Source organism: Lichenostomus cassidix, chromosome 7 (assembly GCF_008360975.1).
Source record: "Lichenostomus cassidix isolate B80296 chromosome 7, HeHo_3.0, whole genome shotgun sequence".
Lineage (NCBI taxonomy): Eukaryota > Metazoa > Chordata > Aves > Passeriformes > Meliphagidae > Lichenostomus > Lichenostomus cassidix.
In genome coordinates, this window is record NC_139488.1 from 27,046,529 (window position 1) to 27,063,937 (window position 17,409).

A 17,409-nucleotide genomic window follows, 5' to 3' on the forward strand; every position below is an offset into this window, starting at 1 on the left:
GAGGAAGACAAGTTTTCTGTCATTTGCTGACTTCTTAATGCAACTCCAAAAGATTATATTAAAAGTGTTTTCAGAATCGTATAAATGAACTGTAACAGCCAGTGTGGGGAAAAAAAGAAAGGCAGTAATGATGAGTGCCATAGCTACTATTTCATCTGTGTAAAACACCTCTCATCAGCTAATCACAGCTCTCCAAAAACCTTGATTCTGAAATTGGTTTATATTTTAAGCTAGCCTGAATTTTATTTTAAGAAATTTTAATTTTAATGTATATTATTTGCATTTCAGTTTCAAAGACAATTTTATGTACACATTGAGCATTAAAATAGTTTTCTCCATTGAATTCCCAGTGCAGCTGCTGATCTGTTTCTCTGTGCCAAGTTCATTGTTAGTTTGCTTTGTACTGAACTTCATTATGTGAATTTATGTACAATGGGATACTTCGACCCAAAATAATTGTGTAAGGCATTGTATTGCCAGTTTCAGTATCTTGCCACTTTATATTGCTGGTAGTATCTCTGGCTACAAATACTAGCATTTTCCAAAAATTTATATGCAACACTAGTTGCTCGCAGCTCAGATTGAATGTTTTCAGCATAGCATATCAAGAATATTCTGATATTTATGAGCACATTCAGCAGAAGTTTGCTTTACAAAATCTTTTCTGGTGCCACATGGCAGAGACTGAATACGGTGGCAACTCCATAAATTGATGACTACATTTAGGTTAAGCAGACTACACTTCTCTTTTCAGGTTCAACAGATTGAACATTATAAACACATCTGTCTCTCTGTCCTCATCTACAAAGCACAGTATTGAAAAAGAGAGGTGTTAATTATATAATACATATTGGTTTATTATTTCAGTTTAATTCCTTTACCATAAACAAGGTGTGCTTGGTAAGTGTAAGGCAGAGGGACCCAGAGGATAAAACAGTAGCCTGAAAACATTAACCTGCTTAGGGCTGTGGGCACATCATTACCTTCACTCCTGCTGTGCTTTCCCCACTCATAGGATGGGAGTAATGACCTTTGTTTTGTTGACAGCTTCTTTAATTTCACAGGTAGAAGAGTGCTTAGAAAAGAACTGATTTATAGGTGGTTAATTTCTTTTAAAAACAGTGTTAAACAGTGTACAGTGCTTGAAATATGGGAGGAGCATTTTGGGGATGTGTATCTATGAATCTGACCACTTTAAATATCCATTGATAGCAAAAATTTTTTTCACTTCTTAGTTCTCCAAACTGAATGCTCTGCTTTCAGAGCAAGTTCCACTTGCTTTCCTCATGAGAAGACTATAGAACAAATCAAATTTGATCAGATTTTTGTTACTTTCAAAACTATATCATGAGATAGCAATTTGATCAGTGCATGCTGGAATGGAAATCCTGGCAGTGAAACATATTGATGTTATAAATGTGCACTACAGAGACATTTTTCTTCTATTGTGTTTTTTCATTCCCACAAATGAATTACAGTAAAATTTACTGTCTTACCTTGAGGGAGTCACATTTCTCATGGAAAAATTAAGGGGGACTTCTTCCATGACTTTCCTTACCATGGCTAGTAGAAAGAGTTAGATTATAGGGAGGTTTCATTCTACTTTAACAAACTTAAGATTTTGGCAGGAGCTAACTTTGAATTGTTCAAATTGGTCATGGGGATACTGAGGCACTAAAGTCAACAAAGCCTGCATCCACATGGGGCATTATCCTTTCACTTTGATGTTTGGGATACAGTTATAATGGGCAATAACAAAGTGCCCTAGATCTCCACAGGTTTTGCTTTAAATTGTATGCTGCTCCCAAGAGAATATATTCCATTGTATTTACTCTCCTGTTTATCTGTATAAAATTTCTGTGTTTTGACTAAATGTGTCTCAGAAGAGAACTGTTGCAAAATGTACAGAGTTCAAGAGATTCTGGTGGAGGACTTTGGAAGGAGATACTGTACCACTTGCTTGCACTTGATACAGCATTTCCTGTATAAATCTATCTGAAAACTTTTTTTTTTTTTGTAAGAAATGGTAATATTTCATATTCTTTGGTAAAAATCAGCCATGATACATGTGCCAATGGTTGATAAGAACTAGTCACATCAGTTGAGGTCCTTCCATCAATTTCATTTGGGTTTGGATCAGGCTCTGTAGTTTTACATTTAGTGATGGTATAATTTAAGGGTAAATTGCTAAACATGTTGCCGAACGTCCTGGAAAATTCTGAGAAACTGTTTGGATGTCAGAGATACTTGTGTCTCCTTCTGCTGCATTGCAAGCTCATCTGAGGACACCAAGTGAATGCTGTCATTTAAATCACTTCCCTGTTTGAATTCCTAACTCCCCCCCCACTTTTTTTTTTATTTTAAATTGGTATAAAGCTTTTGCCACAGCTTATGGATGGGAAAAGAGAAAGTGTTTTTCTGGGATATGGGCATGTGTTTGCCATGAGAAGCCAGGCAGGAGCCTTACTTCTTGCTACTGTTTCTCCTCTTTGTGCTAAGCCACTGTATCACCATCAGTCTCAAGTCTGTACCTTGCTTCATCTAACTGGCAGCATCTCTAGGCTGTTATCAAGGCACATTTTATTCCTTGCTTCCTTCCTGGCCAGGAGAATGAGTGCTGAGGGAATAGCAAGGGTTACCTCATACCTCAAGGATGAACATGACATGATGAAACATGGCTTGAGCCTCCTGCTGCAGCACCTCCTGGCCAGTTCTCTGAAACAGCTGTGCTTTGGATGGGTGTTTTGCCTTTCCTGATCTTTTTGCAGTGACCGACCTGAGACATAGCTGCTTAATGCACACAAACATCTTTTAAACTATTTCAATTAATGTCATGTTTTAAGAAACCTAACCCAGTTCCATTGTTGATGTTGACAGCTGCCACTGTCTTGGATACACAGCTTTGCACATAACTTCATAGGCAATTAATTCCTTTTCCTAAGAAAAAGTGTTGGGTTTTTTTTGTACTAGTAGGATGACACACTTCTCCAGTGTATGCCTATCCAACTTAGTTGTTATTCTTTAGGACATAATGTTAGCTTCTTGGTGAATCATCTCTTTTTTTTCTGTCAGTGCTTTCAGATTCTTATATTCGTTTCCAATGACTGTCATTAAGATTGTCTTAATTGAAAGAACATTTGCTGTAACTTCAGCAGCTGTTCTTCTGCAGTATAAAATCATGGTAATTGTTTGTGTTTGTTCAGTGCAAGGTCTCTGTGATGGAAAGCAAATGGTCCCTGTTAATAGGTGGTATCTCCCTGCTATCCTGTCACGAGCTAGAATATGAGATATGCTATTTGGTGTGTGAAATAAAAAGCAAAACCTACTTTTGAACTCTGATTTTACTTCTTTCTGTGACTTATTTTTCTGAAACTGCATATCTTGTCTTTGAGTTTCTGTCTAGTTGACCAGTTGTATTTGTGAATTAGTTGCCAAATTAGTGGAATAAGCTTATTTGTATAGCATTCAGGATAACCCTGGGTGATTTACAGATGCACAAAATAAAAAACAGTTTTCCATCACTAGCATATGTACCAACCAATTAAAAAAGGCTTTCAGATGTGCACATCTCCTTCATTTTCAGAGCTCCTTTTTGTGGTTTCTCAGTTAAAAGCTATCATTTCCATTAGATGTTAGAATTTAAATTGGCTTCTACTGGAATGCTATATCCTGTCTGTCCTTTTGCTGTGACATTTCTGCTTATTAATCCCAGAGATGTGTGTACCTATACCTCTACATAGACCTTGTTTTATCAGTGTTAGCTGTGATCTCAGCTGAGGTGCTGTCACTGCTATTCAGGTGGCAGTTCTTGGTGTTCTTTGAGGCAGGCAGTACTTTGGGGCAGCCAAAGGGTGATGCTAAAGCTTCTTGAGTATTGTGACAAGGAAATATGAGTGTTGTTTCTAAGGCACAGAGTTACTGCCCTTGTTCACTTGTGGTCTTGTCATCTTAACACATTTCAGTGAGTGGTGAGCAATGATGTAATTGAATTGGCATATTTTAAACCAGCAAATCTAGTTTGAAGGCTTTTTGTTTGTTTCATGGAAACCTTGGCACCTAATGTACTAAATAAAATTTGAAGTCTTGATTTTTAAATGGCTGCTAATTTTTGTCTTCATCTCAGTGACTCTCTTTCTAGAAATTACACATCTAGACATTGTCTCTGTTCGGAGGCATGATTTCCCTTTCCTGGCTGTTGCTCCTCAGGGAACATGTTTCAGCCCTCTTGCAGAGGTGTTGCTTCTGATACTTCTCTGCTCCACTTTTGATGGTGCTGTTTTGGCTTTCAGCAGCTTCTCAATTATTTTCACTGTTTGAGTTTCTGGTACAGAATTACAGCTGGCTGCCACCTTCTCTTGTTCGGGGGAGGCTCTAAAAATGTTCTCTAGAAGTTAGAAATTGTTATCTATAGATATCTTCAACTGAGCATAACAAGTGGCAGATGTTCATTTGTCTTAGGAGATTCTTCTATTTCATTTCTATGTTGGTTTCTCAAGCCAATACAAAAATTTCAAACCACTGAGTGTGTTTGGATATTCTGGCTACACCTGATAGCAGTTAGGGAGAGTTAGAGCAATATGCAGCACTGTTTGAGGTAAATGGGAGTTCAAAGAGTGGCTCATGAAACTTTAAATACTGGTGAGGACTTGCAGCAAAAATCTATGGATCTTTTAACTAGGGAATCAGGTCTTCAGTGTTAGCTAGAGGAGCACATTAGGAAGAATTTCCTGATACTGTTTAGGGCTTTTTCTTTCCTCTCTGACAATTCCTGGACATACCTTGCATCATTTTCTTTGATTAATTCTGCAGTTTATGACAGGAAAATTCAAGAGATGGAGAAGTTACCATGGTTTTTTTGAGGGGGTTGGTTTTGTTTGTTTGTTTGTTTGTGTGTTTGTGTGTTTGTTTTTCTTAACAGCTCAGAGTATTCAAAAAAGAGGGGGCTAGCTCTCTGTCCTTTTTCCTGCCCAGACAAGTCCTCTGTAGAGAAAGAAATATGTCTTTGTGCCTTGGAAGCAAACCACATGGAATAGAGGATCTGATAGATAGCCCTTTCTGCTTCTCAATGCCTTTATTTCTTTTCCATGACTCTTCATATTTTAAAAAGCTGATTTTTAAATTTTATTTGAAGCTGAATGTTTCCTGCTTCCTAATAGTTTCTCAGTTGAAAGCTTGAGCAGTGCTTAACAGAAGATGAAGCAGAGTTGTTTCAGTTCACCCCTTTCTAAGACAAAAGAGTGTGAATTAAACAGAAATATGTACACAGATATATATTTATATGAAAAAAAATTTCTAAGTATTTTGTACCACATAATCTTTTCACTGCAGTGGAAAGATGCTATAAATAATTTACCTGTGACTTACAACACTTCTGTATCTGAAAATTTTTTCTTTAGGTTTTCTTATTAATTTGGTGGGAGCCTTGGAAATTATTCCAGAGTTTTCTGCTTATTTCAAGCCTTATAATAATTTCCTTCTTCTTTTTACTTAGTCAGTAACCTCAGGTTGTTGAGGCTGCAGGTCAGGAAATCTTCCCTGTCCAGGACAGCACTAAGAAAAAATTTACTTAAATTCCTAAATAGGTACTAAATTTTTGTGAAGTTTTGTGGGTTTCTTTTTTGTTCAGAAATAGCTATAATACATTTATTAAATGATAATATAGGTATGTTGAGCTTCTGTATTAAATACTGTGAAGTATTTGGCAGTGTTAGAAATGGTAGAACAAAATAGCTGAGGCTACTGAAGAAATGTCACATTCTTCTGTTGGTTTGTCCAAGAAAAACAATTTGTTGTACAGCAGTGAATAATCTGCATTATCAAATCTGTCCCATTCCTGTCAGGAGCTGGGTGCCCTTCATTCCCTTTTGAAGCCAGAAGGGATTCAACATGTTGCAGCTCAGGCTGTGCTGAATACTAATGTCTTGATAGCTGGTAGATCATTAGTATTTATTGGTAAAATGGAAGTAAAATTAGTTTTGACCTTTAGAGCTAAGTCAAAAGGTTAATCCATGTCCATTTCCAATTTGGTGCATTAATTGCTCCCTGTCCTAATTGTGTGTAGGACAATATTTTCTGTTTGTCTCAGAGGTAAATCAAACTGCAGGTGATGCTTTGCATTCATAATTTTGTTGTTTGTTTTACTTACAAGTGAAGTCCAAATCACTGAATGTATCTTCATGGATTCTGTTTAAATAAATAGATAAATAAATCAGTATTTCTAATTCTTTTCTCACAAATCAATGCATGAATTCTGCCTAAAGCCAGTGGGATGTGATGTTCTTTGTGATACAGAGGATAAAAATAAGTTTATGAATTTTTTTGGTTATTCAGATATTAGTATTCTTGGCAGCTCTGAATAGGGGGGAAAAACACCAGCATGAAATTAATAACTGTTTTTGTTTCTGTCATAGCTACACTGTACACATCCTGCATTTTGCTGGGTATATTCCTCAACAGCAGCATACCAATATTCTTTGAGCTCTTTGTGGAGACAGTCTACCCTGTTCCAGAAGGAATAAGCTGTGGAGTTGTCACCTTCTTGAGTAATGTGTTCATGGGAGTTCTTTTGTTTTTCCTCACATTTTACCATACAGGTAAGAAATATAAGGCACTTGGAAAATTTAATTCTTCATAAGGACGTACCTTTGTCAGTAGAAGGGAGGATTTGCACATACAATTTCTGTTTAATAACCAAATGTTTGAATCCAAGCAGGGGGAGCAAGGAAGGAGAATTTTAATTGTTCTTTTCCATATCCTTGCCTAAAAAGATGAGATTACTTAGATGCAAGATACATTCTACTTGTATTTGCTGTAGCCAGAAACCACCAAGGTACACACTGTTGTTTGACAAAGGCCTGGGTAATATTAGCATTAATAATGTTTGTATCATTGGGTGTTCAGAACCACAGTAAGGCTCACCCAATCTCATGGTTTTGGGTAGAACTGTGTTGCCCAGGAGGGGCAGAGCAGAAATGCCCCATTGAAGACCAACTTTATTCAGTGGGGCTAAGGTCCCCCTGCAGGGCAGAGAGATCTCCTGACCACTGCTGAAGAGAGAACAGGCATTCTTTGGAACAAGCCAGCACAACAGTGCTTCACTTGATGTTTTTGTCAATTTATTCAGACTTTCTCACCTCTCAACTATTATTTGCCTCCTCCTAACTCATAATCATAACTTAGAGCTTGCTGTTTAGTAGACTGTAATACATATTGTTACTCTAAGCTGTAAAATGAGAACCCAACTTGCTTTCAAAGGGAAGTGGTCTTTATTAATGGTTTTCAAAGACACAGATTTTTTTTCTTTGTATTTTATCATTATGGTAAACATTTGCTTCATGGTGCAATAGTTGTAAAGCACTAGAAAATGGGAAGTTTTATGTATTATTACTTCTTAAGATGTAGTGTTTTATAACTAAGAGGAGAGTGACAAATTTCAGATTGAATTCTGCTAGAAATTATCAAGGTTTCAACCTGGGGCAATTTTTCAGCATGGTTTGTCTTTCTGCCAGGAAATTGCTAGCAGTATGACAACCTTGTTCCAAATTGTGGTCTGTGAACACAAATGGAGAGAAATTATTTAGTTTTTTAATACTGATGCTGAGCTGTATCATTGTAAAATCTGAACACCATCTGGGCTAGCCTTGGGTGGTGTGAGAGCTAGCCTTTACATTTTAGAGTATGTTTTTGATCAAAATTGGTGCAAACTCTGTGCACACATACTATTGTTTCTGACATCTATACCTGAGCTGGAAAGATGACACAGAATAGTCTGAGAATTTTTTCATTGTTTGGCATTACATAATAACTGAGGATGGGGATATGGCTTCTCACTTCTGATGAAAGAATTACAATAAAGTGGTCTCATTCCCTCATAAATAGGTTATTTTGTCTCTCATATTTCTTTCCCTACAAGATACCAGTAAGTGTAGGTAAGGATAAATCAGAAATTGGTATACCCATACACTTGAAATATTTTCCCTATTTCTTCAAAAGAAGAAAAAAAAAAAGTAATTTGTGCTTAGGACAATCCATTGTTTGATAGGAAGTACAAGAGATTGTGTAGCCACTGGGGGGGATCTGTGCCAGGGGGTGCTATTGGCTCCTCTGATTAAAAAAATTCTTTAGAAGGTAGATAATGATCTTAATCATTTGCTTTTATTTGATTCAAATACATCCTCTAATGGCATTTAAGAAGCTTACACATAAATCAGAACTCAGTCAAATTCATCTTGTTCCCTAGGTCTTTCCTTTTAGGCCAAATAATCTTTCAGTAATTTTCATTCCAATTTCTCTTTTTCTCCTTGTACTGATATTGCAAATGCTGTGAAGGACCCAAATGCTTTCCAGTGCACTGAAGATTCTAGTTCAGCTGGCAGAGTGGGGATGTAAACCTTCTTAAAGCTCAGCTTCCCTGCTAGTGCTGTGCCCCAAAGCTGCTGCCTCTGGATGAGATTTCCTTCGTCTTTCCTGCAGGGACTTCCAAGGCAAAAACAAAAGGAAACTGACCTTTGGCTTCACACAATTGATGCATTCCCTGCATTGCCAGTGCTGTCAAAATTCTGGATCAAAAAAGATGTGAAGGATTCACAAGTTAAATTTCATCTTTTAGGGTATTTGAGTTCAAGTCTGTTTAATCCAATTAAGCAGGAATTTTATAAGGAAAATAATAGCAAAGCATTTGCCTATTGACTTCTGGCATCACATAAGAGTCTTCTCCAAGCCTAGGAAAATTTTACTGTGGTTTTAATAACAATACTGCCTAAACAAATCCATAAGGGTTTTTGGTGGATCAGGGAGGGTGTTGTTGAAGGTTACTGGTTTTGGAAGGTTGATTTTTCAGGCTTTCTGACTGTTGTCCTTTGCATTGTTTAAAATAAATAATGCATTTTCTTTCAGCAATATAAATTACAGATTTATGAAAGTAGCAGTGATGAAGCCTTGAATTTGATTAACTCAGATCTTGAGGGAGAGTTCAGATTCTGTAAAATTAAATAATAGTAATAATAATAATGATGATAATAATGGAAAATTAAAAAGTAAAACATTCTAACCAGTGAAATGAATGTTTCTTTAGTAAATTACACATTTAAAAAAAATTAAATTTGTGTTGCACTTGTTTGAAAAAAACACTCTGAATAAAACTGCTAATTATTAGTCAAATATCAGATGATAGGATTTCTTGAATATGTAACAGGCTTTTAAGAATAGTATGTTATGTCGAACAGCTGAAAGGAGGCTTCTGAGGACCTGTTTTTGCAATGACTTTTAAATAGAATTGATCATATTAAGCACAAGTTTCTTCTGAAGAATTGGTTTTCCCTCCTTATACGATGTAGCAGGTTTGATTCAAAATCAACCCAGCTTCTTCCTATGCCTTTAATTTTAGATCTCAATCCATAGAAATCAAAGGACTAATGAGCAGAGTCTTTGGAAGTGGTTTATTCTCGATTAGCAATGATAGATTTTATTTTTTTTCCCTGTTCTCTTCATTGGCAGGTTGAATAAAGAGGATTTACGTTAGCTGGAGGCAGTGGTTATAAATATATATAACTTAAGGTGTCCATGGAGAAGGCTCACAGACCATGTTAACCATCGATCGATCGGGAGCTGTCAGGATTTTGGCAGAACACAGCAATTTCCCTCAAACCTGCCATCAGTCCAAGTTTTGGTCTCTTTAAGCACAGAGCATGTTTGATAACTGAGGCTGGGTCTCTGTTCTGCTTTACAGAGTTTTCCTGGTTCAACTGGTGCCTGCCAGGGTCGTGTCTGCTCAGCCTGCTCCTCATCCTGTGCTTCCGCGAGTCCTACGACCGACTCTATCTCGACGTCGTCGTCTCCGTGTGATCACACCAGACTGGTGAGGGCTTGGAAGAGACTGGAAGTCGGCTTTGCAGTCTGCACATCTGCCTGGATTTGCACAGCTGAACAGCAGAAAAACAAAGAAATTTCAAGACTTAATCGTGGCTTTATTTGGAGAGGGTGAGGGATGGGTTGTTCTTATGTCCAAGACCATCTTGATTTGCCACAAATGTGGAACTGGAGTGGTGATGGTGACACCAAAATGCACAAAGAGGATCTCTCTGCTGTCCAGGTCCCTGTGCCAGGGCTGGGGCTCTCTGTTGAAGAGGCTGTTGATGTAGCAGTGAGGTGTATGTTGTGTGTGTGTGTGTGTGTGCCTGTGTGCTGACTCACGGTTATACACACCGGGGTACCAGTAATCTTCAGAGTCTTCTATCAGAATAGAAATAGGGAATATCCTTAACAAAAGGAAAAAAATAAGAAAAGAAAACAAAAATCTTTTCTTGAGGATCTCTTTAAAATCACTAGTCATTTATATATTGAATGGCCATTAAACAGTTAAACTAAAATTATTTGGTGCTTGTACACTACATTTACATTCTAATAAAGGGAGTTCTGATATAAGACACTGGTACCAGGGTTTTTAGCCATACTAAATATCCCAAATAATCCTTGCAGTGTTATTAGAGTGTTTGTTATCACCCTGGAGCACAAGTAAACAATAGCTTTAGCTGCCACTGAATCCCAACCTGCACCCACAGTCATCTCTGAAATGCCACCATGGTTCCATATCTCCTGAATATGGAGCATCTGTGGTGTACTGGAGAGTCACTCTAGGTAAATGTTGCTGTTCTAAGGGCCACCACTGTGTCACCTTTCCATCCTCCATCTCCAGTACTGCCTTTTTTTACTGTTTGTGCCACTGAATACTGTGGGTGTGGATGTCTGAGTCCTGCTAGTTCTCTCCTGATACTCTAAGGTGTGTGTGGTTTTTAGGATTAGTTTATGACTGAGGGTGCCTAAACAATATTGCTTGTAACCCAAGTCTTGAGAAATCACTGTTTCCTAAAAAAACCTTTCTAGTTGAGGAGGTGCATTGATGATGGCGAAATGACAATGAGTTTCACCATGAGGAGTAACTCAAGAGTTCTGGCATAATATGGGAAATTAATGCCAGCTCTTTTTATCAGTACTAATCTGTGGTCATTCTGGCCCTTACTTGAACATAAATATTAAAGACACTTTGAATAGTTTTTTAACTCAGTTTTTAAACCTGCTAATAATTTCTTAATTATATTCTTAGATTTCAGTTCAGCATCATTTAAAATATTTTGGGGGGTGTGTGTGTGTTCTGTGCTTTGTGTTATGGGGGTGTGTTTGTGTGTGTGAGGGTGTGCCTATTTATATCAATGTATACACAAATAAAACTTATATATATAAGAGATACATATATATATATAAGTCGTGCAAGGGTGTGTGTTTCCCTAGGTTTACTCCAAGTGATCCTGTGTGGGGAAGGTGATTTGCCCCTGTTTGTAACCAAGCCAGTCACTGCCCTGAGTGGGGATGCAACAGGGATTCTTTCCAGGGGTGAATGATTCCCTGTCGTGGCAGTTCTGTGGCAGGGCTGGATGCATGTTTGGAGGGGCTGCTGTGCAGGGCTCTGCATCTCTAGGAGTTAAATCCAGCACCCTCTGGCCCTGTGTGGGGCTCTTCTTTGCCCCTGGAGTGACACCAACACTGTAAGCTCACTCAAATAAACCCAGAACTACCTTTCAGACATGGATCTGTTCCTTCTGCCTGCTCTCCTTGTGCAGAGAGAATACACCTCTAAGACTTAACTCAGGAGTGTATCTGTGCAGTGAAATAAAACAAGCTGCTCCCTGCTTTTATGTTTTCAGAGCAATTGATGTACTTACTGTAGTAACTGAAAACGGATTTAGCTCATTGCCTGTATCAGCTCTAAATGATCTTTTCTGTCTTGAAGCAGGCTCTTTGTGGCAGTGGAGCTAACCTGCATAGGGATAACTAAATCAGTCTAACCAGCACGTTCAGAACCATTGGCATCATCCCCTTGCTTTTCAGAGGAATGGTGTTAACTGTCCAGCTTCTTTTTACTATGTTTTAGTGCCTGGAATAGTTTTAGTATCCAGTAGCTGCTGCTACCTATTGTCTTCTGAAAGCAAGGATCGCTTGCCAAGAGTCTGATTGGAGTTGCATTGTCATGGCAGAACTACAAGCTCAGATGGCTCTTCAGAGCTCTGTTTCTGCAATTTACTGTAGCTATATAAAGATTAAAACTGCACAGCTCAGGCACTGTCCCGAGTGAGAGAGATTTCTAATCCTTTCACTGTCCTGACTATTTTAAGATGGAGAAGCATTTTACACAGTATTCAGACTATAACCTATTCTGCCTCTGTTCCAGAAGGCATCAAACAGTTCAAAATATTTGTCAGTGCTTCCAGATGCAGGCTCTCCATAATCAGGGGAGAAGAGTGAACCTCTTGTTTTAAACCCTGCTGATTGTTTTTCTGAGTCAGTGTGAATGGCTCACTGTGACTCTGATGTTTCTCTATGTGGTAGGTTGGCCATGGCTGGAAACCACCAAAGCTGCTCTGTCACTGCCCTCCTCAGCTGGGCAGGGGAGAGGAAATGTAAGGGAAAGCTCATGAGTTAAGAACAGGGAGAGATCACTCACTGGCTACCATCATGGGCAAAACAGACTCAATCTGGGGAAATGAATTTAATTTACTAGCAATCGTATCACAGTAGGATAATGACAAATGAAACCTAATCTTGCCCCCATCCCTCCCTCCTTTCTGGGCTTAACTTTACTTGTGGTTTTATCTCTCTCTTCCCTGCAGCAGCACAGGGGGACAGGGAATGGGGGCTGTGGTCAGACCTTGTACATTGTCTAATCCCCTGAGAAAGACTCCTCACATTCTTCCCCTGCTCCAGTTTGGGTCTCTCCCAGGGGAGACAATCCTCCATGAATTTCGCCAGTGTGGGTGCAGACCTTCAGGAAGAATCCTGCCAGCAAACCTGCTCCAGCCTGGTCTCCTCTCTCCATGGAGCCACAGGTCCTGCCAGGAGTCTGCTCCAGCAGGTTTCCCCCAGGGACACAGCCTCCTTTGGGCAACCAGCTGCTGTGGCATGGGCTTCTCCACAGGCTGCAGGTGGATCTCTGCTGCCCATGGGCTGCAAGGACGCAGCTGCCACACCATGGTCTGCATCACAGGCTGCAGGGGAATCTCTGCCCCTCCTGCACTGACCTGGTACCTGCAGAGCTACTCCTCTCTCTGGTTGCAATTGCTGCTGAGCAGTAACTTCTTTTCCCTTAACACCCAGAGGTGTTACCAACATTGCTGATGGGTTCAGCCTCAGTCAGTGCCAGGTCTGTTTGGAGCCTGGCTGGTGTTGGCTTTGTCACTCATGGAGAAGCTTCCAGCATCTCCTCACGGACACCACCCTGCAGCCCCTCACTGCCAAAGCCTTGCCATGCAGAGCCCATGCCCTGTGTCTGTCTGGCACTTTACTGTGGTCTGAATTGCAGCCATCAGTGCCTCTGCCCCAAAGCAGGAGCATTGTCCAGGGCTGGGCAGCACAGCTGGACCCTGCTGGAAACCTCGCTGGGTTCAGAGGCACCGCTCTACAGTCAGGGCTCAGCCCAAGTTCCCAGCAAGTCTGATGGAAATCTGCCCAAGTGAGAGTCAAAGGATTGCTCCCAAATTACTTGAAGTTGTGCAGGACATGGCTGCATTCCACACACACAGTGTTCAGGCTTTAGGATTTTATTAGATTAGCAAGTCTGGCTCAGGATGGAGGTGAGGATTGTAAATGTGCTTGCTGAGACCTCTGAAAAATATTTTATCCCCATCTGTGCCCTACAGCAGCATCCTTCTGTGAAGGAGCAGTTCATTTCATGTCGGTAACACAACTCAAATACTTTTTGGGTAAGTGTTATCACTTGGTCCATCCTTGCTTGGACTTAGTAAGGGTCCAAGCTGCCAGGATACCTGCACTTCCTTGGTAGTTTGTTTGGGAGCATGGGGAGAGCCCTAAATTTTGCTGATACAATGAGCAGTAGTGCAGGATAGGCTCAAAACAGCTAATGTTTTTCTTAACCATGAGTGGAAGTTTGAAGTCTCTCTAACTTTAACTTGAAGCAGTCCCAGCACTGGCTGCTGCATGGTCTGTGACCTGCCAGCGGAGGAAGGTGCCCGGAGAAGCCCCGAATTTCCTTCTCTTTGTGGCCTGTAAGTTGAGGGCCTTGAAGAACATTTTCCCCAGCAGTGCTGAGCCCCTAACACACAGGTAATTGTGTTGTGGTTTGTACTGGGAATGCTGGGAAGGATGCTCCGTAGTGACCGCTCTCTCCCAGTGCTTCATTTTAAACATGGGCTGCTCCTCAGATTTCTGTTTGGCTCAGTGACACCCTCGGTTCAGCTTCCAGAGCTGCTGGCTCTCCTTCTCCCAGGCTGTGGAGCTGTGCAAGCTCCCCTGCTGCTCATGGGAGGCTCGGGATTAGGAAATGCAGGCTCCATTTCCAGCACTGGTTCCTGTCTCTGGTCACTGCTGTTAGCCATTAACTTCCCCTGGAATCCTTTGCCTGCCCTTGGGGCTGCCTGCTCCCCTGAGCCAGAGGTGTGGAGAACAGCTTCCTTGCTTCCAGAGCAATTTTACAGGGATGGCTTGGCTGACCACTTCATATCCATAAGAACAGGGATTTTTTGGAAAATCATGCCAGCTGGAAGAAAGTGCAGACCCAAAGGATTCTGCACATATTGTGAGCAGATAATCTGTTACAAGCAGATTGTAATTTACCTGAAATTTATGGTTTTATCTTCCACACCTAGAGAGGCCAAGCTGATAGGCATCGTGTGTGTTAGGTATTCAGGCTCACAGCATCACAGAGTTATTCCAAATCATCTGACAGAGCTGGAAGGAGTGGGAGTGGGACAACTTTAATCTTGGAGCGGGTTGGAAAAGCCCAGGCTGTGTTAGTGTTTGTAGGGGTAACCTGGGGAGAGCAACAGGTTGGATTGAGTAGGGGGAAGGGGCCAGTTCCAGGGGCATTTCAGCACCAAAATATTGCATTGAATTGATCAATCCATATAGAATTTGAAGTTTTGTGGTGACAAGGATGTTAACGCTGGGCTTGTTCTACAGTAAACTGAGTGAGTGACTTTGTGGCCTTGCACTGCAACATAAACAAGCTGCATTGATTTATGTGCATGTATTGGCTGTTACAAGAAAGGGAAACGTGATTTAATTGTCAGGAATGACTGATATATGAATGGGAATTACACAGTTTGCACCGTGGATATAACTGCTCTGTAATAGTGACAGCAGGGCTCTAACTGTTCCTTTCTTCTGTTGGGTCACAAATTAGTGAGTATATCTGACAAAGGCATTTTTATGTTTCATTAGTTTTGAGAAGGTTCCTTTATACTAAGTATGGACCATTGTAATAACTTGCCAAGCCAACTGCTACAGCGGTGTGCAAACCTACACCAGTGCTGGGTATTGATTTGGTGTTGGTGCTGCCATTCCTGGGGTTGTTAAAGCCCCATGTGGGAAGAGCAGGGATGTGGGTGAGCAAGGAGGCTGCTCTGTGTGTGGCTGCACAGTTGTTTGGCCAACCCTGCCAAAACACACAAGAGTTTTGTCACTTTCCATGGGTCCCAGCCTTCCGGCTGTGGGGGAAAAAGAGGGAAATGCTGCCTTGGGGGTGCTGCCTCCCTTGCACCAGGGAGACAGGCAGGCAGCCTCCAGGCTCTCTGCTTCACGTGAGATCACAGCCATCAACACAGACTCCATTCACTTCCCTGCAGTCCTTACTGCTGCCAGGTGGGTTGTGGGTGGCACAGGAATATCTACCTTGCTCCCTCCAGGAGTGTCACTTCAGCTGGCAGAGAACTGCCCCAGAGCAGGCACAGCCCCAGTGAAGTCAGAAGATGTCAATCTGCTTACAATTTTTGCAGTCTGTGTTTCAAGACAGATGAAACTAATAAAAAGAGGAAGAAGTGTAATGCTGTCTAAAGTTTTGACAAGCAAAAGCAAATATTTGCACAGATGTGCTGGCTCCTGTCAATTTCTTGGGATTGCAATGTTTTTGGATCAATTCATGCCCCCCAGAGCCCCAGCACTGTTTCTTCACCACTCAGGCCCAGCAGCACCACAGGAAGCTCCTAGCCCAGGCAGAGGGAGGAGACTGCAGCACAGAGGGAGAAGGGAAGTGCTGAGCCAGGATGCCCAGGAGGTGAGATGTTGGGCACCTGGGCTATTTGCACAGGAGGGGTGTCTCCTTCAGCCCAGTTGTCTCAGAGCCTCATTTGTTCCTTCCTCAAGGATGAGTTTCTGACCTTCATTTTCTGTTTGTGATGGGATTTGTGCCACAGGGACAGGGACAGGGACAGGGACAGTGGTGGCACACGATGTAGAGGCACTGGTTTTCCAAGGTGCAGCAGGGAAGGCAGGTGGGACTTGCTCTCTGCAGTAACAGCTTTTCCCTGCATGATCTCTCCCCCCACTGCCTCCCTCCATGTGATTTATCCACCTGTTACACCTGGACAGACTCACTGCACTCACTTTGTATTGCTACATGAAGAAAATACCACCAGCAAACCCTTTTTTCTTTCTGGGGAGCTTTTCCCTTCAGGCTGAGGCTACTTCTCCAGCCATAGCCCACGTGTTTGTTAAAGCCACAACAACTCAAGCCTGTGCTTTCCTTCACAGAGTGGATATGCAGGTTTGTGTGGGACAAGTCAGGGGCTGGGGGAAAGGCTGCTTGGGGTGCCTTGCTGTCCCCACCTGTGCCAGGGGAAGGAGATGCTCCATGTCCCTCCCCAGCAGGGCCACCTTGAATGTGCACTATAAGCCAGAGTTGGGTTCCCTGCCCATCCCTGCCCACAGCTCTCCTGGGTGCCCCAACCTTCCTGCTGCCACCCTGTCACCTGAACTTAGCCAGCAGCAGCTGCTCACAGGCAGCCAGCCATCAGCTCCTGCTCTGCTGGGACAATGATGCATTTTCCAGACATACTTATTTTCTCTGCCCATGATATTTGCTAAATTAAAATCTCTTTTTCCCCTACCACGTTTAATGTCTTCCGCTGTGCATTTTAGAAATAAGTACTTGATAAGGTCATAAAAAACAGCTTTTAATTATGGGATGCACCTAACAGTTGGGGTTTTTGGAACTGCATGAACATATGGAGAAGGAAGAGGGTTTTCCATGTTGGAGAGCATCTTTGTAAACTATCCTCGAGTTGTAAGACTGTTCAGTTTTACTGGAGTTTGTATGCGGTTTACTTTTGTAATTTTTTAAGTGATTTGATAGAATTTTATTTTAGGGCAAATTCTACATTTTGTATGCGATATTCCAATGTGGTGTATGTTTATTTTTGAGAAAATAATGTTGAAACCACTATATACTTGTCAATGTAACATATCCACTGTGTCATTTATATTTAAAACTGGACTCTGACCATGAAGTGCGTGTTATTTTACGTACTGGTTGTTGCACATTAAAGAGGTTACTCAGTTTGCTGCCATCACTGTTCATCACTTCCAAGAAAGCACAAGGGAATAGTTTATTCCTGCCATAATGCT

The 17,409-nt window shown here is 41.2% G+C and overlaps 1 protein-coding gene across 1 annotated transcript in view; it reads left to right on the top strand.

Moving 5' to 3' along the window:
- Positions 1-17,351, top strand: part of SLC49A4 (solute carrier family 49 member 4) — a 70,092-nt gene extending 52,741 nt beyond the window's left edge. The window contains exons 8-9 of the mRNA XM_085066952.1: positions 6,411-6,593; positions 9,728-17,351. Coding sequence (XP_084923078.1) covers positions 6,411-6,593; positions 9,728-9,843 — 299 coding nt within the window. The 3' untranslated portion in view covers positions 9,844-17,351. The remainder of the gene's footprint in view (positions 1-6,410; positions 6,594-9,727) is intronic.
- Positions 17,352-17,409: the final 58 nt, after the last annotated feature.